Source organism: Piliocolobus tephrosceles, chromosome 1 (assembly GCF_002776525.5).
Source record: "Piliocolobus tephrosceles isolate RC106 chromosome 1, ASM277652v3, whole genome shotgun sequence".
Classification (NCBI taxonomy): Eukaryota; Metazoa; Chordata; class Mammalia; order Primates; family Cercopithecidae; genus Piliocolobus; species Piliocolobus tephrosceles.
Window position 1 is genome coordinate 203,059,612 of NC_045434.1, and position 21,120 is coordinate 203,080,731.

The 21,120-nt window shown below is 43.2% G+C and overlaps 1 protein-coding gene across 1 annotated transcript in view; it reads right to left on the bottom strand.

Moving 5' to 3' along the window:
* Nucleotides 1–7,941: 7,941 nt before the first annotated feature.
* Nucleotides 7,942–21,120, bottom strand: part of MICOS10 (mitochondrial contact site and cristae organizing system subunit 10) — a 32,575-nt gene continuing 19,396 nt past the window's right edge. Inside the window, exons 2-4 of the mRNA XM_023219797.1 lie at nucleotides 12,411–12,458; nucleotides 11,020–11,129; nucleotides 7,942–8,189 (exon numbers count right to left, since the gene is read on the bottom strand). Of these exons, the coding sequence (XP_023075565.1) occupies nucleotides 8,175–8,189; nucleotides 11,020–11,129; nucleotides 12,411–12,458 (173 nt within the window). The 3' untranslated portion in view covers nucleotides 7,942–8,174. The remainder of the gene's footprint in view (nucleotides 8,190–11,019; nucleotides 11,130–12,410; nucleotides 12,459–21,120) is intronic.

The window sequence follows — 21,120 nt, forward strand, 5'->3', positions numbered from 1 at the left end:
CGTCGGGAGAGCAATGGTCTAACATTACTATGTATCAGGTACTGATGAAGGGGCTTTTCATATATTAATTAATTCTCATGCAGGTAATAACCTTTTGAGGTAGGTATTATTATTTTTCCCATTTGTGGATGAGGAAACTGAGGCATGGACAGAGTAAACAACTTCCAAGGCCCCACAGCTAGTAAGTGGAAGAATTGGAATTCAAACCCCACAGGTCTGATTCCAGAGCCCCTGCTCTTAGCCCCTATCCTGCTCCACATGGGATGAGGTGGAGATAGGAGTTAAGTGGCTTTGAAGTCTAGGCTAAGAAATTGGGACCTATATTCTGTGCCTATTGGAGAGCCACTGAAAATTTCTGAGCAGAAAACAACATGCATAAAATATTGTTAAGACTGGTAGGAGAGGGAGAGATGGAAAGCCGGGAGTCCATTTGGAAGACTTGCAGAGATTCTGGAGAGGTCAAAGAAATTCCCAAGGCTCCACATCCTCAACCAAACTGAGGCTTTACAGATAACAGGTCCAGACCAGAAAGAAGTTTTATGGTTGGTTTTGGGGGCCAAGGGGGAGGATTCAGGAAACCCTAATAGATGTGGCTCCTGACTGACAAATTCTAGCATTACCTTCTGTGACTTTAGCTCCTAATCTTCAAGAGAGGTATCCAAATTGATGAAGAGAAGATCTACAATCATCTTTCTATTCCTTGACAGGAGGACTTCTATAACCAGATAGGATTTGGGTTTTATCCATGAAGTCTGCTTCCATGGGGAGACGAGGAAGTCGCGTCTGAAACAGTGGCGAGTCTAATTTCTGTGGTATGAAGAGTCTATCGTGTGATATTATAATGGATATACTCCCATGTAGACAGATGATTCTTTGCATCATAATTTGTTATATAATTGATTATATTAAAAAACGAACTCTTTATCTGGTTATTTTCCTTCTCTCCTCAGTAACAGTCTGCCTGACCTCACATCTGGACCATGTGGCAGGAAGGGACAGGGATCATTACAACTATCTTACAATGAGGCCCAGAGAGATCAAGTGACTTTCTCATGATTACACAGTGACCCAGGGAAGCTCCGATGAGAACAGTGGATGCTCTATAGTAAGAATTTGGGGAAGCCTTTCTTCTGATTCAAAGTCACTGACCCATGGAAGGATCAGTCAGTCAGAGCCACTCACTTAAAAAGCAAGTTAATTTAAGAGCTTTAAAACTACAGCAAACATTACTTATAATAACTAATAAAAAATAAAAATATAAAAAACATTAAACTCAACTACCTCACTGAAAAACAGTAAGAATAAAACTATTCCATAACTATTATAATAAAAATGTACTCTAGGCTGGGCGAGGTGGCTCACGCCTGTAATTCCAGCACTTCGGGAGGCCTAGGCGGGCGGATTACCTGAGGTTGGGAGTTCGAGACCAGGCTGGCCAACATGGCAAAACCCCGTTTCTACTAAAAATACAAAAATTAGCCAGATGTGGTGGCGGGCTCCTGTAATTCCAGCTACTCGGCAGGCTGAGACAGGAGAATAGCTTGAACCCGGGAGGCGGAGGTTGCAGTGAGCTGAGATCACACCACTGCACTCCAGCCTAGATGACAGGGAGAAGACTGTGTCTCAAAAAATAAAAATAAAAATAAAAAAATACTCTAGGTCTTGATCACAATCAGAGATACAGACAGCAGAAAAGCTAGAGGACAAAGAGCAATGGAAACTGAAAGACATGTACGTGTGCAGACAGACAAAGATGGAGAGACTGGAGAGGGAATCACAGCACATTTATACTCATATACACACACACAGAAGCCAACTAGACCTAATTTATAGATACTGCTCCTTCAAAATCAAATCCCTAGAGCCACATTTCTCACTATATTAGATAAGGGAGTTACAAATATGGATGGCAGGAAGGCTAGACTAAATCCTAGGTTTTTGACTTAAGATAGCATGAACTCAAGGTCACATACACACACACACATAGACACACATATTTTCCCTTTTTTTTTTTTTTTTTTGAGACGGAGTCTCGCTCTGTCGCCCGGGCTGGAGTACAGTGGCTTGATCTCAGCTCACTGCAAGCTCCGCCTCCCGGGTTTACGCCATTCTCCTGCCTCAGCCTCCCGAGTAGCTGGGACTACAGGCGCCCGCCACCTTACCCGGCTAGTTTTTGTTTTTGTATTTTTTAGTAGAGACGGGGTTTCACTGTGTTAGCCAGGATGGTCTCGATCTCCTGACCTCGTGATCCGCCCGTCTCGGCCTCCCAAAGTGCTGGGATTACAGGCTTGAGCCACCGCGCCCGGCCAACACACATATTGTCTAGCTACGTTGGCGAAGAGGTGGACAAAGCTTTTGGTATGTCTAAGCAATGGCACACCAACAGCAACAAGCACACCTAGAGAGCTTGGTTTCTAACTACCACTCGCCACTCAATGGAACCAGGGCTCCTTGGAGAAATTGCTGATTCCAAAGCTGGGTGGGGCAAATACAAGAAGAGTCTGCAATAGCTCGTGTTCAAAGAATGGAATGGATATGTCAAAGGGATACAGATACCATTTGAAAGAGATCCTACTGGACAAATCTAGACAATTTGAGTTAAATATTAATAATAATGGATTGTAATCAGTTGAATAAAATGAGAATCCATGAGTCCATACTGATATAGATAAATGACTAAATAAATGAGGGAGAAGGGAAAGTTCTTTCTCATAGGATGCCACGTAATAAGAAAAAATAAATTTAGGGCCAGATGCAGTTGTTCATACCTGTAATCCCAGCACTTTGGGAGGCGGAGGCAGGTGGATCACTTGAGCCAGGAGTTCAAGACCAGCCTGCGGAACATGGTGAAACCCCGTCTCTACAAAAAATACAAAAATTAGCCAGGCATGGTGGCGTGCACCTGTAGTCCCAGCTACTCAGGAGGCTGAGGTGGGAGGATCACCTGAGCCCTTGGATATCAAGGTTGCAGTGGGCCAAAATTCCTCCACTGCACTCTAACGTGGGCAACACAGTAAGACCCTGTCTCAAAAAAAAAAAAAGAAGAAAAATCTAATTATCTAATTGAAAAGTGTATAGATTAATAAAATGTCATGATGCTTTATTACATTTGCAAGGACTTCGCCAAACTCATCAGCAACACTGACCCAAAGCTCTGATTGATAATTATGTTTCCGATTAATAGACATAGGAATTTTTTTTAAACAAATACAGCTGACTTCAAATTGGATCAACTTATTCTTACTAATTTAAACTCAATGAAACTGGCTCTGATCCATTTCAACTAGTTTAAGTAGCTCAAATCAGGTTTAAACTGGATCAAACTGCTTTCTTTTGAAATGACCCTCCCTCCCCACTTTAAACAGCTTTTGACCACCACAGAAAGTAGGTAAGAGGCTGGCTTCCGGAATAAGGTTCAGATTCCACCTGCATCGTCTCACCTTCTCGTCCTTGGGCACGTTAATTTGCCCTTCCAAAATCTGTTTCTTCATCCATAAAATGAGGATAATAGCAGTTCTATCATAAGCTTGTAAAACGTAAGCCTCGTGATATATGTTCTGCCTACCTCAAACTGGATAGACGAGGAATAAAGATGATTTGATGGACAGTTGATAATGAGCTTTTTTTCTAGCCCCAATTTCTTCCCTGTTAAAGATTCATCACCTGCCCACACCTCCTTCAAGAATTCTTGACATCTTCCTCCACCTCCACCTTCTGGCTCTGAACTTCTTAAGTGAGGGTCAAACAATTGAAGCCAATTATCCTGAATGCAAATACCCAGTAATAGTTCTATGTTCCTACCTGGGCGGAAGCTCCTAGATTTCTTCTTCAGTGTCTTTTCCCCTTCTCCCTTCCTAGCCTAGCTCAAAGACCATGTGCTCAGTAAATAACTGTGTGTATGTGTGTGTGTGTGTGTGCGTGCGTGCGTGTGTGTGTGGTTTTTTGTTTTTTAAGACAGGGTCTCACTCTGTCACCCAGGCTGAAGTGTAGTGGCACGACCATGGCTCACTGCAGCCTCAACCTCCTGAGCTCAAGTGATCTTCCCTCCTCAGCCTCCCAAGTAGCTGGGACTACAGGTGCATGCCACCATCCCTGGCTAATTTTTGTGTTTTTTATAGAGATGGGGTCCTGCTATGTTGCCCAGGCTGGTCTGGAACTCCTGGGCTCAAGCAATCCACCTGCCTCAGCCTCCCAAATTGCTGGGGTTACAGGTGTGATCCACTGTGCCCAGCCTGCAACAACCCCTTAGGTTAAGGAAACTCCCCGTGGTCACCTGCAAATAAGTGGTAGAGTAGGAACTTAGATCCAGTCCCCTGATTCCAAATCATTTACAGCCCTGCCTCTCCCTTGGTTCCTCTCTGTCAAGGCACTTGACAGCAGAACAGTTGTCACTGACTCTCACTCTTGTTCCACACAGAGGCCGCTCATTAGACATGGGGTTTCTCCCCTGCTCCTGCCCCGGTCTGTCTTTACCCCAATCCCATGCTTTGGTGTCCAGGGGGAAGTGATGCTTGCAGCGCGCTTAAAGAAAAAAGTGGTGATAGCTTCCAGATGAGCTTATTATTCTAAATGTAACATTCCTTTTGGTACTTAGAATTTCCACTTTCTCCCTTCCATCCCGTTTGCATTTAGGTAATTAGAAAGCACGCAACAGGAAACCATTTGTGTCTCAGTACCATTCAGGATGAAGGCTGTCTAAGCGCCATGGAGTCACATCCTTGTGGAAATACTTTGCAGAGTTTATTTGGACAGGTTCAAAAATAGTCCTTCAACAATACAATCAGATCGAACCACGACAAGCAAAATGCAATTATGGCTTGGTTACATTTTTAAAAAATGTAAACAGTGAGGTTTGGGAAAACGAAAAGCAAAAAACTACATCATCATCTCCTCCATTCCCAACCCCTGCATTTCTTACAGGCAGGACTTCGAGACGGCATCTGCCATCTTTTGAAATGGATGAGAGGATGACACTCACTAAAGGAGACAGCTCAACAGTGTGTTCTGAGGCCATTTCTCAGAACAAAGGCATACTTCTGCATAAGGCAAATGCAGCCTGATAAAGGCTCCCCTAGTGGGTACTTGGAATGCCAAAGTCATTCACCTAAATGAGCTCAAAATACATATTGTTCTGGGCCAAATTATACAGTGTCAAGCTCAGACTGTATGTATTTATGTATGTTGGCAGAGCAGACCACTTTTGGGGCGCCACAGCTTTATCCTAGCATCCTGTGCCCCGCTGGGTTCCCATCACGGTCTCCCCAAACCCATGAATTTCCTTGGATTTGGTTCCAGAAAGGCAGACAAGAAACAAAGTCAGTTGCACACGCCCACAAGGGAACAGGGCCCCAGAGGACTTGAATTTCTAATGAAACTTAAGAGTAACACAGAATATGTGCCTTGCCAACAAGCCGGGACTTTCTGAAGGTTGATCTGAGATGGGGGCAGGGAGTGGGGACAAGATCAAGTGTGCCTTGGGCCAGCCTCTGCTAAGGGCGACAAGGTGGGAATACAAAGCTCTCTAGAACTAAAGCGACTGGCTGGTGCTTCCTGTGGCCTCTGTCCAGAACTATTCCCTCAGACAGCTGACCCCTTTCTCAGAGCACTTCAGTGGTGCTTCCAAGATGCCAAAGGGATCCATCCAAATAAATGCCTAAAACCTAACAGCTAATGAGATAGAGAACTTTCATTCCAATGTCCCTCTCCACTCCTTATTTTTCTAACGTGTCTAGGGAATTTGTGGTCACCTTGCATTTTGTTGTTTTTGGAAGGGGGCAAGTTATTCTTCTCTCTGCCTGAAGATGGGAAAATGACAGAAAAATTGGGGAAGGAAAATGCTTTTTTTGAGACAGATTCTCACTCTGTTGCCAGGCTGGAGTGCAGTGGCGCGATCTCGGCTCACCGCAACCTCTGCCTCCCGGGTTCAAATGATTCTCCTCCCTCAGCCTTCTGAGTAGCTGGGACTACTGGTGTGCGCCACCATGCCCGGTTGACTTTTATATTTTCAGTAGAGACGGCTTTTACCATGTTGGCCAGGATGGTTTCGATCTCTTGACCTCGTGATCCGCCCACCTCGACCTCCCAAAGTGCTGGGATTACAGGTGTGAGCCTCCACGCCCGGACAGGAAAATACTTTTAAAGCAAATAGGAGGCCGGGTGCAGTGGCTCACGCCTATAATCCCAACACTTTGGGAGGCCGAGGTGGGAGGATCACCTGCGGTTGGGAGTTTGAGACCAGCCTGACCAACATGGAGAAACACCGTCTCTACTAAAAATAAAAAATTAGCTGGGTGTGGTGGCGCATGCCTGTAATCCCAGCTACTCAGGAGGCTGAGGCAGGAGAACCACTTGAACCCAGGAAGTGGAGGTTGCAGTAAGCCAAGATCGCCCCATTGCACTCCAGCCTGGGCAACAAGAGCAAAAACTCCATGTCAAAAATAAATAAATAATGCAAATAGGAAGAAAACAAGTGGACGGGATGAAACAGGTTGTACATTATTTTTCTTTCAATTACATGGGTTGCCTTCATCATAGAATGAAGCAGACCAAGTCAAAAACAGCCAAGCAGTAATGACAAGCCATGGCTGAGACTTCCAGTCTAGGGCTAAGCCCATCTTTGGACTTCAGATGACCCAAAGAGGAAAACAAGCCCAGAAGGCAGAGAAGCCTGGACAGTTTGTAGGGCAAAGCCTAGCAGACCTTTCTGGAAAAGGGAGTGGGGAGGCTGAGGGAGGGTATTTGCTACCCTCAATGTACTCACTATAGCACTTGTAAGAACTAAGGTCTAATCAATGTTCCAGAACTGGAGTCAGACATGAGTTGTACCCTACTGCCCAGCCTCCCCTCCATGCCTCTTCCCTGCCCCTGCACACCCTGGCTATGCTGAACTACTTGCAATTTCCCAGCTATAATATGCATTACATGATCCTGAGCAAACACAGAGGCTACCCTCTTTCTGTTTGGGATTCCCAGTAAACTTCGGGTCTCAGTGCAGGCATTCCATCGCCTGTGGGGCCATCCTAAGGAGACGTAGTTGCTTCTTCTCCTTTGTTTTCAGTACTTTGCCTACACCTCTCTTCTCCATTAAAACACTTCTTTCAGAGTTGTGTTTGCATGTCTGTCTTTCCATCAGACTCTAAGCTCCTTGAAGGCAGAAGCCTGTGTCTTTTTATCCATTTATCTCTGCTGCTTACAAGAGTGTCTAGCTTACAGTAGATGCTCAATCAACATTTACAGGATACAGGGGCAAGTGAGATCGGGCTCTGCCTATCTTGCTTCTATGTTAAGGAAAAAGAAGTAAGAAAGGCTGAGCTCTGGGGTTCTGTATATCGTCTGAAGAAATTGCTAAAATATGACTTTTGCATCTAGCATCCCTGGTTCAAGTGAAACCACAGGAACAAACTCAGAGGGGTTTGCCCTCAAACCTCAGCTGCTACGTGAAGACAAAGTTAACCCCAAACGGGCCTCTCCGGCCAGGTGGGTATGCCATGAGCTTTCCTCCACCCTCCAGAGCTGAAGCTTGGGCTGTCTCAAACTCTATGAAGCTGTAGGACTTGACTTCAGTGGAGTGGGCCATCCACACAGCCAGGATTCCTCCCCTGCTAATACAGCAGCAGTGGGACCGCCTCTCGGTAGGCACAGCTGAGATGTGCCCTGCCAGGTCCCCAGGTGAGAACACATGAAGAGTTGCCACAGAACGAAAGGCGCCTTAAGACATCAGTCGTCTCCATCAGGCCACGCAGCAGCAATCTTCAACTTCTGATTACGAGGCGGAAGCAGTTCTGAAAACTACGCATGAGGGGGCAAGTGGGAAGGAACACCCAAGACTGGTTTCAGGGGGTTCTCAGAGGGGCTGTGAGCAGGTGGCTACAGCTGCCGGCAGTTCACACACAGTCCTCCTCCAGCTCAGAGACCACAGGTGAAGAAACAAAGGCCATGCAATGGGCTTCCTATTTTTGTTTAATTTATTTAAGACCACCTCCTTACAACTTCCAGAGAGAAAATACAAAACAAGAAACAGACTGGTTTCAAATACATAACCAGGTGCTGGAGTTTAAAGCATTACTGATAACATTGTTACAGAAGAATGGCAGCTTACTCCAGGGCACTTCAGTATTCCTGAGGAATAAACATGATTTCTCTTGTCCTCCCGCTGGGATGTTCTCAGGTGAAAGTCACTGCTCCTGCTCCTGTAAAGCAAGGACACTGAGCTTAAAACTTAAAACGGCATTCTGACAACCCTCTCTAGTTGCTGTATCAGGTCAGACCCAAAGAGCCAGAGGCCAAAACCTGATCACACTGTTTACATTAAAACTGTATCACAACAGGACTAGGTACACCCCACCCAGGTTCCTAAGAGTGCCCCCCAGCCCCAATCTTACAGGAAGAAGAGTGGGAAATGAGTGGAACAGGGCCAAACCATCATGACCTGGATAACGATTACTAAAACCTGTCAAAGGCGTCCCAGGGGAGCGGGAGAGCATGGTTCTAATCAGCCTACGAACTACATGGCCTTGCCAAGTTTCTCAACCCCGGTAAGAGTCTGCTTTCTCATCAGCTGAATGAGGATAGTAACATCTCTCACAAATCCACTGGCAGGTCTAGAGGGAAAGACTATTAACGATAAAGCACCCGGGATGGTCTTGGGGGCAGATCAGGCACTCAAGAGGCAGTTATCATAATAGGACTACACTGAATAAGCCCAAGTTGGGATTTTTCTCCATTTTTCAGGGAATGGAGGATGACAACATCAAGGCAGAGACTCAAGTTCAGATACAGTTACAAGGCCATTTTGGAGCAGGGCATACAAATGCAAAAAAATGGAACAATATTTTCCACAGGAACTCCTAGTCATTAAATACATAATATGCATACAATCACCCCTGAGCTATTATCCCTGACAACGCAGTTTGGAACAATGGAAATGTTTTAAGCAAAAGACCTGAAGCTTCTCTCTCTGCTCCTTTTGTTTCTCCCCACAATCAGCTCTGGTGCCAGGAAAGTGAGGAGCCAGGGAGCGGTGGAAAAGGCCGGCTGCTGGCTTCAGTGCCACGCAGCGGCGCCTCTTCTTGCACAGTCATGGTCCCTGTGATGACCTCACTCTTGCTTTGGCGCAGAGATGGCTCCACTACTCCCATCTCTCCAGCACCCATGGGCTGGCTGCAGGCAGCTGACGGTGTGAGCAGGTTTTAAAATGGCAGGTGCAGGGCCATGGCAGGATACTACAACTTCAGATTTGGTGGCCCTTGTGGCCACAGCTCCTGACTAGAATTAGGACATGCATTTGTACCACATTTTCCACTCTACTTGTTATTACAGTGGAACAATGGACAAGTCAATCACCCTTTTTGCGCTGGCCTCATCTACAACAACCAATGTTTCTATATATTTAGCACTTCACAGCTTAAAAACATTTTTGTGTCTAAATCTCACAACACCACTAGGTAGAAATTATTACCCTCATTTTATGGAGGAAAAATGGAAGCTCAGAAGTGAAACAACTTAAGATCACACAGGAAGCAAGTGACAGGCTTGCACCCAGGTCTCCTGGCTTCTGTGCCCTTTCCACTAGCCCAGCTGCTGCCCTGTTCACAGTGATTCTAGCCCAAGAGTAACCTGGAAAGCTGAGGCTTCTGTGCATGCAGGGAATGTGAAGCTGTTCGCTGAGAATTGTGCTGCTACAAAGGTTATGCCTTGGTAAGCCTGAGGCCATCAGCACTTACCTCTAATAGAATAATTTACTTCGTTCATTCATTTTACATTTATTTGAGTGCCTATTTTGTTTCAGGCCCTGGAAATACAAAATAAGTGCCACCTCTGTCCTTGGGCACCAGCCTCCAATGTTCCTGTCACTTAAACCCCATAGTAACTAATCATCGAGTAAGGAAGACTGCTACACATGAAGCCCTGAGGAAGCCTGCCACCCTCTTCCCTTTGGAGGTGTGGGTAGGAAGTTTCCAGCTTATGTGCAGCATTAAAAATCCACTTGAAGGCCACGCGTGGTGGCTCACACCTATAATCCCAGCACTTTGGGAGGCCAAGGCGGGTGGATCACCTGAGGTCAGAAGGTCGAGACCAGCCTGGCCAACATGGTGAAACCCTGCCTCTACTAAAAATACCAAAATTAGCCGGGCGTGGGTGGCTCGTGCCTGTAATCTCAGCTACTCAGGAGGCTGAGGCAGGAGAATCACTTGAACCTGGGAGGCCGAGGTTGCAGTGAAGCAAGATTACATCACTGCATTCCAGCCTTGGTGGCAGAGTGATACTCCATCCCTCCAAAATAAATAAATAAATAAAATAAAATAAAATAAAAATAAAATTCCATCTGAAGACAGGACTTCAGCAGAATCATGTGACACTTACAGTCGAGACTGCCTTCTTCAGTTAAAAAGCAGAACCATAGCCTGGCCAACACGGTGAAGCTCCATCTCTACTAAAATACAAAAATTAGCCAGGCGTAGTGGCAGGCACCTGTAATCCCAGCTACTTGGGAAGCTGAGGCAGGAGAATTGCTTGAACCCGGGAGGCAGAGTTTGCAGAGAGCCAAGATGGTGCCACTACACTCCAACCTGGGCGACAAAGCAAGGCTCCATCTCAAACAAATAAAACAAATTAATAAAAAGCAGAATCATGGCTGAGTCCCGTAAGTCTTTGGGTTTAGCTTAAGTATATGTGAGATGTTTATAGGGCACTCAGATCTTAAATGAAAAGTGCTACTTACAGATAGTTAACACAATCTACCTTACCATTGATGATAAATGTTCAAGCAGGTTCCTTAATTCCAATCAGCTAGCATATGAGTATGTATCTGAACACACATATGCATCTGAAGGCACAGGGGAGACTTTAGCACCAAAGCAGTGATGACATCACTGAAGGCCAAAGAGCAATTAGCATCTCGGAGTGGTGCCACAATGACACACATGGTTTACTCATTACATACAGTCTAAAGAATTCTTCAGGGGCTCAGGAGAAATCTTTTTCTTCTGAAGGAAAGAGAAATATATATTCTATACATACTTTGACATATTTTCCGTGTAGAAGATATGGAGCCTGGAAATCATGCTGACAGTTGGAGTAAGCCATTCCTAATCCCATGCCAGAACCGAAGGCTAATGGCCACATTCTTCCTAGTGAGCAGAAAAGGGAAAATCCCAATAGGGAACTATTAAGAGAAGATAAAGCTCCCCATCCTCTTAAATACATGTACTTAGGATTCAACATGCATCATACTAATGACTATCATAACCATACATTTTTATCAATGTTTCACAATGGCCTCAAAAAAGAGGTGTAAATTAGTGAAGTTATTAGTTTAGCAAATACTTGTTAAGTGCCTATGCTGATAAGTTTGAGGAAAAATAAGTAGTAAAGGCTGGGTGTGGTGGCTCATGCCTGTAATCCCAGCACTTTGGGAGGCTGAGGCGGGCAGATCACGAGGTCAGGAGATCGAGACTGTCTTAGCCAACATGGTGAAACCCCGTCTCTACTAAGATACAAAAAATTAGCCAGGCATGGTGGCGTGTGCCTGTAATCCCAGCTACTTGGGAGGCTGAGGCTGCAGTGAGCTGAGATTGCACCACCACATTCTAGCCTGACAACAGAGCAAGACTCCGTCTCTAAATAAATAAATAAATAAAGTAGTAAAATATGGAAACAGTAGATAAATCTTTTAACTTTTCTATATCAGTTCTAATCATCTGCTCAGTTTAACAAATATCTTAGCCAGTAAGATGCATGAATTCTAAAAAGATGCAAGCATTTTACCGATATTTACATGCTTTAATTATAGTAGTAAGTCATGGGGTTTACATAAGCCACTCTGTAAGTGATTCTTTCATATCAGCACTATGTGTTAATTATGATTCTCTAGTCAAGTATTTCCCACTGGTCTTCATGGAAAGAGGTCAAAAGGATCCCTCTGGCATCTATTCAGTATCCAAACTTCAGAAGTTCTTCCACAGAATGAAAAGAATATTGCCTGCCCTTTGCTTAGGAGAATTTTTGACCAAGAAGTATGTGTATTTCTGGTCTACTTGTTTCTATTACCAGCAAGATTCTCATTTTCAATTCCTCTAGAAAAAAATTACAATTAATTAGAAATATCTGAGCATGTAGACTTGGCCAAATGACTCACTGGCATCAAGTACAGGCCTCTGCAATGCTATCATATTTCGGATCACAGGCACCCTGCCTCAGTGCCCAGGGGAATGCTGGAAATGCCCAACCCATTTTGACCTCTTTCAAGTCCACATTCTTTATCTAATTCATTTTATAATGGGCTACCCAACCCCATAAATGGATGGGTTGGCAACCCACAAATTGATGGGTTCCAAAGTGTCCTCTGGAAGTGTCCCTGCTACATATATGTATACACTACGACATTGTTGAAAAGACAGAGTGACACTTACTTTTAAAGAAGGTAAGTGAGAAAACAATTCCTAATCCAAAACCAGTACCTACAAAGAGGGAGAAAAGACATGATAAATCTCATAGCAGTAACTTCACAAAGGTAACATTAACATTTCTTAAATGTGAACATCGTAAAACAGATTTTCTTTCATAATTTGGTAGAGAACTAATTTTCTAATTTCTAACTGTCTTTATTTGTCAGAGGTTTTACAGATGCCTTTGTTTCTCCTGCCCAACAGGAAATAAAAACTTGACTCCCTGTCCTCTCTAGACAAGTTGCGGGATGTGGGGCAGGGAGTCGACCCTCTCTACACTGCTGGCAAGTGGCCTCCAGCATCCTGGGGTCTCCTACCAACCTTAAAGAGGGATATCACAGCCAAAACAGGAGATAGTGCCAACAGGGCGCTCCCTTGCCACCTCGGCACTTGGAGGAAGATAAAAAGCAGTAATCCAGAACAATTCCTAAAGGCTGCGCTATCACACAAGCCAGAATATCTAGGCAGAGGAAAAAGACATCCCTCAAGAGCCGCAGATGAAGAAAATGACTTGCCCGAGGATACTGTTTAGTTAGTTGCGGCACAGTGATCTGGGCTCAAGTCTGCCAGACTCAATGATACTGTATCTGCCATGTCCAGACGTTGGATTCCTCTAGAGTTTCAACCCCTAAACAATTACTACCCCTCAAGGGAAATTGGAATGTCAAGATTTCCACTGCCAGTGAAATAACAGCCAAAACATGACTGTGCTCCCCATACAGCTCAGAATGCTAAGACAACCCGGGTAGTAACAAGCTTCACAAAGCCGAAAGGGCCTGTTAGATTCATTCCCAGACTGATCCTACCGCACAAGTCACAGACACAAAAAGACGACCTGGTAGGTGTGATTCAAGAACCTCAGGGACATGGAAGCCATTGATACTGATATTCCTTGGCAAGATTCTGCTGTTGCTTGGCTTATAAAATGGTACAGGTTCAATTTTAAGGCGATTTGCCTCACTCCTTGCAGCTGGAAGATGAGTAAGACAGTAAACTGGTACTAGAAAATGAGGTAAAGGATTTGTACTGGCTTACAGATTCCAAACCAGGCAATGGAATGGGGAGATAGGCCAGTAAAAACATAATGGCTTACAATCAGAGCTTTTGCTCTTCTCCATCTGGAGGCAATTTTTTGGCAAAAAATCAAAAGCCCCAAAGGAAAATATTTCAGCATTTTTCTTGTCCCTCTGACTCCACGCCTGTCTCTTCTATTTTCCCCCAAGGAGAAAAAGCTATCTGATGCTCAACTTTTCCTAGCAGTAGACCAAGAATGATGCCAACTCCATTGCTAACAGTACCACTCAATCAAAAAGATGAGCAATGCTTCCACACCAATCAACATCAAGCAGAAAATCTTTAATCTCTAGAATTCAGATATATGCCCAACCACCCAGTTTTGCTCCTATTATAGGAATTTATCTGCAAGTATAAATATGGAGTAAAAATCAACAGTTCAGACCAGCAAAAAGGAGTTATCAAAGAATGTGCTCTATGGTCTTAGTTCAGCTGGGCTGCTGTATCTTCAATTCTTAAGGGTGATTTTTCCCTCATTTCTATATTTTTAAGACAAAAAGTAATAAGACTATTCTCTTCAGAAAAAAATAATTCAGAAAATGATTTTTAATTGCAATGTTTTACTTAGAGTTAGCTATCTCAGTTACTTACAAGATAAACAATGGTGGAACTGCTGATGAGTTTTACAGATTCAAGTTCTCACATGCACAATTCTCTTTTAAAAGGCAACATGTTGCTTCAAAGAAGTCCCACCTGATCAGGGGACACCAACTCCGCAGCTGTTTCCACTAAAGATTGGCACCTCTAGGCCAGGTTTAAACTTCATAACAATAAAACATGAAAGGTTTGTCTTACAATAAAAACAAACCAACATGGAAAAGAGAAGAGTTTTCTCTGCCTTTGGCCACTTTTTGTTGTTGCATGACAAGCTCTTTTGAAGGAAAAAAGCCAAAGGAAAAAGTACAAAGCATTTTTCACCTTCCCTGGAAGCAAATATTTAACAATGAATACAGTTTATGTAACCCTGCCTTCCCCAACTTAAGCCTGTTCTCAAAAGTCCATGCTGTCTGAAATGACAAATAACCCTAAAGTAAAGAAATGCCTGATTATAGGCACACATCTTCCTCATGGCAGAGGCCAGTTGCGGGCGTGTGTTAGGGGGTGGGGAACATAACAAAGGAGCCTTATGGAATTAACATTAGGCACAGGGCCATGCTCTGAAACCATGCCTTTTGGAGAGGAAAAAGAATTGGCACATATTCCTCTAAAATGAAATTACTCCAAATCAGTCTAACTATGCAATTTAATGCATGCCTAGTGCCCAACAGAACATCATAAAACCAGCTAATAGATAAATACACATTTTTAAGGAGGAGCAATTCCTTAACATTTCATCACATGACATTTTAACAGTAAAAGCACAGAGAACTCTGCGCCTGTGAACTATATATACAATACTGATAAGATACAGAAGATAATAGGCCTTATCTTATGCCTAAGAGGATTTTACAACAAATTTAAAAGGAGAACAACCAATGGCAGTACAGCAATATACACCTTAAGCCATCTTTTGGTAAGAAAAGGGGGAAAATGTATGTTGTTGGCCATTATAGTTATGGACAATTTCTAATTGCTCGATGCAACTGTATTTTACATTTAGAAAATTCTTTGTTCTCACCATGCCACAGATCATAAAGCTTTACCTCACTGCAAATAATTAGAAGCAAACATAATCAGCAGGAATTAACAAGTAGGCTCTATAATCTGATTGCAGTCTTGGGGCAGCAATGTATTTTGGACGTTAGCCCCTAACAGAACAAGTTGTAGTCACATATGCTCCTGTACAACCAACTTCACAAAAGTTCCAATTGCCTATGGACTTTCAATGAAGGAAGAACAACTCACTGAAGAGGAACAGAAACAGAAATTCACTTTGAAACATTTCTATAAAAGATCAAAGGGGAAAAAAGACTATAGACCTATTTCATCTATCAATAACTTATGGTAATTATAAAGACCTCACTCCGGCTTACATGTAACATTTTAAACAAGGCTCCTACATTCGTAAGCCTAAGGTATAGTTGTCAGTGCTACATTTTAATCTACATCTAAAGGATTAGTTATTATAGCAAAGTAACTCCATTTTATTTTGTATAACTTACATCAAGATGCATGAGCAAAAACTTAAGTACCATATTCAACTGGCAGTTCACAAATATGAGAAGCTACAGGAATTACCAGTCTTTAAGATCCTAGGAGCCTTGTGCTAGAAAACTTCTTCATTCTTACATGTCTGAAAGAAAGGATCCAATTTCTAAATAAATGCTGAATGTACTCTCCTGCTGAGTGAGTGGCGAGAGCACTGATGCTGCAGCAAGACAGGCCGGGCCCAAACCGCTGCTCCAGTCTCTACAAGTCAGCTCTCTGACCCCAGGCCAATTAGTCAACCCTACCCAGCCAAAACCTGCTCATCTGTAGAGTGAAAACAACCTTACAGGGTTGCTACATTAGAAAAATGGAAAGTCTCTAATAGTGTCTGACATGGAATTCACTAAGTGGTAGTAAATTCTGCCACCTCCCTGATAAAAGATTTCAGAAGTGTAATACAGGCTGCGTGCAGCAGCTCATGCCTATAATCACAGCACGTTAGGAGGCCAAGATGGGGGGATGGCTTGAGCCCAGGAGTTTGAAACCAGTCTGGGCAACATAGTCAGACTGCATCTCTACACAAACAAAACAAAGTAACAATAAATGAGTAAATAAATAAAAATTGGCCAGGCATGATGGCGCATGCCTGTGCTCCCAGCTACTCAGGAGGCTTGGGTGGGAGGATCACTTTAGCCTGGGAGTTGAGGCTGCAGTAAGCCTTGATCATACCACTGTACTGCAGCCTGGGCAACAGAGTGAGACCTTGCCAAAAAAAAAAAAAAAATTGTAGTATAATAGCTAATCCTTTATTAAAATACAACTCACTGGCTGTGTAGGATCACACTGTGGATGAGCCACAGCTGAAAATGAGAACCAGTTTTTTCTTGCCCTTTGCAGTTGACTATATTTCATCAACATTAGCAATTGTTTATATGACACATCAGGCTTTGGTGTGTATGTGTATATATATACATATATATACATTTTTTTAATAGAGGATCCTCTCAGACTTACTGCTGAACTAGACCATTTTGCTTTAAAATGTCATCAATATTTTCCTAGAATTGTCTTGTGTCTAATAAAGCTATATTTGTGCTTTGAACATGAATTTATATCAAACTGACCTGTTTATAATGGCCATGCTTCCTGTTCAATCGTGTTTCTGTCAATGCTATTACAATCACCAAATGCATGCGTTATGACAGAACAAACAAGAATGTGCTTTTACAGAAAATACCCTTGGAACTGAGTTTAGTGAGAATTACATTTCCAAGACACATTCCTGATTTATGAAAGATGCTCAGGGCCCCATTAATGAGGGAAAAAATAGTTTTAAGTCAGCTTCAAACTGTGTTACTTAATCCTTTGAGGAAAAGACAGATTGTCCCAGGTGTCCACATGTAAATGCCATTCATGTGAAAGTGCCAGAGCAAGGACCCAGAGATAGTGATTTTAGTCTGTATTAATCAGCTTCTCAAAAGTCAACACTGCCATAGGGCATTTAGGAAACATACTAAGAAGGTGGCTATTTTACAAGACCTTACCCTTCCTGTGGCTATCTGGACTAGACAGGGGCTAGAACATCTGCAGGGATTTCTCGGGCGGACATCAATTACCAGGATTCTGATTAGAACAAGCAAGCAAACCAGGCAACGGAAAGGAACAAAGATATGAAAGGTAAATGTGGAGTCATTACTGGTGTGCTCTGCTTCAAGAAAAGCCAAACTCAAAAAGGGGTCCTTTTAAATGAGTGTGTAAGCACTTAGCTCAACTTTCAGAATTCTGACAGCCATGCAGCTTCCAAGAATGCATAAAACAAGAAACAGAGTTGGAGAAATTTTACCAAAATATAATTCGTTAATGCATATGTAGATAAAGTATGTAGGAAAATGAGAAGCAGCTCTGAAGATTAATTATTAAAGGGAAGCTGAGAAAAAAGATACAAAATTGGTAAGTTTAGATAAACACATTAAAGACAGATCACATTTATGGGGGGTGTGCTTTGGAGGTACTAACATCTACAAAGTGTCAGGCAGTGTATCACATTATGAAGTTTATTATGAAAACCTATAAAAAGTAGAATTCAAACCCAGGCTGTCTGACTCCGAGTCATGGCTCTTTCCTACACAAAGGGATAGAACTCATGAAGAGGTCAGCAGAGCAGCAAGGTGACTGTCTCTTGTTACATATGACAACAGTGTGTTTTTCTGGATTTTAACACTATCCATGGTTAATTTATGACTATGTTACTCTGCAGCCCCTCCAGGAAACAGAAACCACAGATGTTTGACTTACAGGAGTGGCAACAAAAACCTGAATTACTTATAAGCAATGAGAAATCGTCAACAAATCAAGCTAGAAAATACTTTCCTTCCTTCTGTGCACTGGTTGGAGATACAATGAATCCAAATGCGCTGAGGCCTATAAACTGCTGAAAAGGGTATTTCTATGGACTCCCTTTTTCCCTAACATCTCCAATATCTCCAGCTCCTCCTGAACTGTACCAGCAGTAACTGGATTCTCATCCTTGTGAAATTAAATATAAGAATCGGGGATTCATTAGATCCTATTTATACATCATTATAGCTATTGTGTTAATGTCTATTCCTATGATTCAAATAAAAAACTCAATGTGGCTGGGCGCAGTGACTTACGCCTGTAATCCCAGCACTTTGGGAGTCCGAGGCGGGCGGATCACGAGGTCAGGAGATAGAGACCATCCTGGCTAACACGGTGAAACTCCGTCTCTACTAAAAATACAAAAAATTAGCCGGGCGTGGTGGCGGGCGCCTGTAGTCCCAGCTACTTGGGAGGCTGAGGCAGGAGAATGGCGTGAACCAGGGAGGCAGAGCTTGCAGTGAGTCGAGAACGCACCACTGCGCTCCAGCCTGAGCAACAGAGCGAGACTTTGTCTCAAAATAAATACATATATACATACATAAATCAATCACTCAATCAATCAATAGAAAGTGGCCTGGTGCAGTGGCTCACATCTATAATCTCAGCACTTTGGGGCCGAGGCAGGTGGATCACCTGAGGTCGGGAGTTCAAGACCAGCCTGGCCAACGTGGTGAACCCCATCTCCACTAAAAATACAAAAATTAGTCAGGTGGTGGCATGCACCTGTAGTCCCAGCTACTTGGGAGTTGAGGCAGGAGAATCACTTGAACCTGGGAGGCGAAGGTTGCAGTGAGCCAAGACCACACCAACTGCACTCCAGCCTGGGTGACAGAGCAAGACTCTGTATAAAAAATAAAAATAAAAAAAAAAAAAAATTCAATGGAGAAACAGCATCATTAATGTATTTCCCTTACATACACTGACGTGATCAACATTTATTAACATTTATTAAGTAGAAGGCACTCGGGAAGATTTCCTTTATCCTTGGAGAGTATCAGTCCAGTACAGAGTATTTATTCTTTGAAAAATGGAAAGTTTAGCAGGGCATGGTGGTGCACGCCTGTAGTCCCAGCTTTACTCGGGAGCGGTGGGGGGCTGAGGTGGGAGGATCGCTTGAGCCTGGGAGGTCAAGGCTGCCGTGACCCGATTGTGCCACTGCACTCCACCAGCCTTGGGCAATAGAGCAAGACTCTGTCTCGGGGGGAGGGGGGATGCGGCAAGGAAGGAAAGTGTTGTACAATGATTACTCTTCAGTTTTGAGGTTATAAGGATTTGGGGTAAGACAGGTTAAAACGATTGTGAGTACTATTAGATTATTTACTAGCTGTGTGTCTCGGGCCCTGGGCAAACTTTGTAACTTCTCTATGTTTCACTTTCTGCATATGGCAAAGAACACTAACCTTTCTCTAACTGGGGAACAGTGTGAGGATGAAACCGCATGAGATGTGTAAAACCCTTGGAAGAACAGTACATTGCACATAGTAACTGTGATTCACCTTCTTCCCCCACAAAAAAAAAACACTTCAAGAACAAATCGAAAGTCCAAATATTTACTGAGCACTAAAGGGCAAGAGTACTGGCTTCAGCAAGGGTCACAGAGAAATAAGACAGTCTCTTCCCTGGGGAGCTTGTGAGGAAGAAGGGTGAGAAGTCAGAAAGAAGTCCATTTTACCCAGAAAACTGATCAAAAGCAGAACCTCAGTGCTATGAAAGGACAGTGTTCTATGGGTCCAGAGAAGGCGGATGGGAATACATTTGGCTAGGAAGATTTTTTTTTAAGTTCTCAAGAAGAAGGTGGCATTTGAGTTGTCTCAGAAGGGCAGACATTTAACAGCCAGAGTTTGTGGAGACGGGAATGCACTCCACTGAGTGGCAGAAAAGCAGGGCAATGCAGGGAACTGAGGAGTGGCCCAATCCAGCTGAAGCATGACGCACATCCAGGACAGCAGGAGAGGAGGCTACAAAGGAATCTCGGGCATTTCTGCAGAAGGCACCAGAAGCTGGGTCTACAGCACTTCACTCAGTCAGCAGTGGGCTTCCCTAAAGAATGTTTTAAAAGCAATAACATGACACTCCTCTCATGTTGTGTTAAGACAAGGCCCCCTAAACTGGTAGCCTGATCCTCTAGGGACTCTATGGAAGAGTGCTATTATGTCTATGCAAACGTGTGCTGTTCTGGGGAAAGAGTCTGTATTTCATCATATAGTAAAGGGAACGGTAAACAAAAAGAGGTTAAAATCACTGTTGGGTGATAAAAAGTCCTATGTTAAAGCTTGCATTTACACCTCCCAGTGTCAGGTAGCTAGACTTTTTAAATAGAGAATTTGAAATAATGAAGAAGCAAGGCCACCATCTTATTAACATCATGAAATCACTTTTAAAAATATAAATCTATTAAATGTTTAAAATATTTAAAAAAAAATAAAAGCAATAACATGACTGAAGCTCTGCCCTAGGCAGATTCTTCTAAGGTGTGTAGGATTGCTTGGAAAGGATGACATTTTGTTGGTAGAATATATAGGGCTTAACAATCGATTAAGAGAGTGAGTGGTGGCCAGGCACAGTGGCTCACACCTGTAATCCCAGCACTTTGGGAGGCTGAGGCGGGCGGATCACGAGGTCAGGAGACCGAGACCATCCTGGCTTACACGGTGAAACCCCGTCTCTACTAAAAATACAAAACAAAACAAAACAAAAAAAACAACAACAGAGAGTGAGTGGTGTGCGTGTGTGTCTAAGAGAGATTAGAGGGAATGTGTGTGTGAAAGAGAGACTGGGGGTGTGGGTGTATGTGTGGGTGCGGGGGGTGTGTATCTGGGCTTTTTTATAAGGTAAGGCGAGTGGGGAAAGGCTGTCAAAGAAAAAGCTGAGAACTTCTACCTAGATAATTATAAAAACAATGATGCTACTTACAACAGGCATCAGATAATCTTTTAACACTAAATTCCCTTAATCAATCTAAAATATAACTGGATTCTTGAACCTGGGAGGCAGAGGTTGCTGTGAGCTGAATTTCACACCACATCACTCCAGCCTGAGTGACAGAGTAGGACTCTGTCTCAAACATAAATAAATAAATAAATAAATAAATAAATAAATAAATAAATAAATA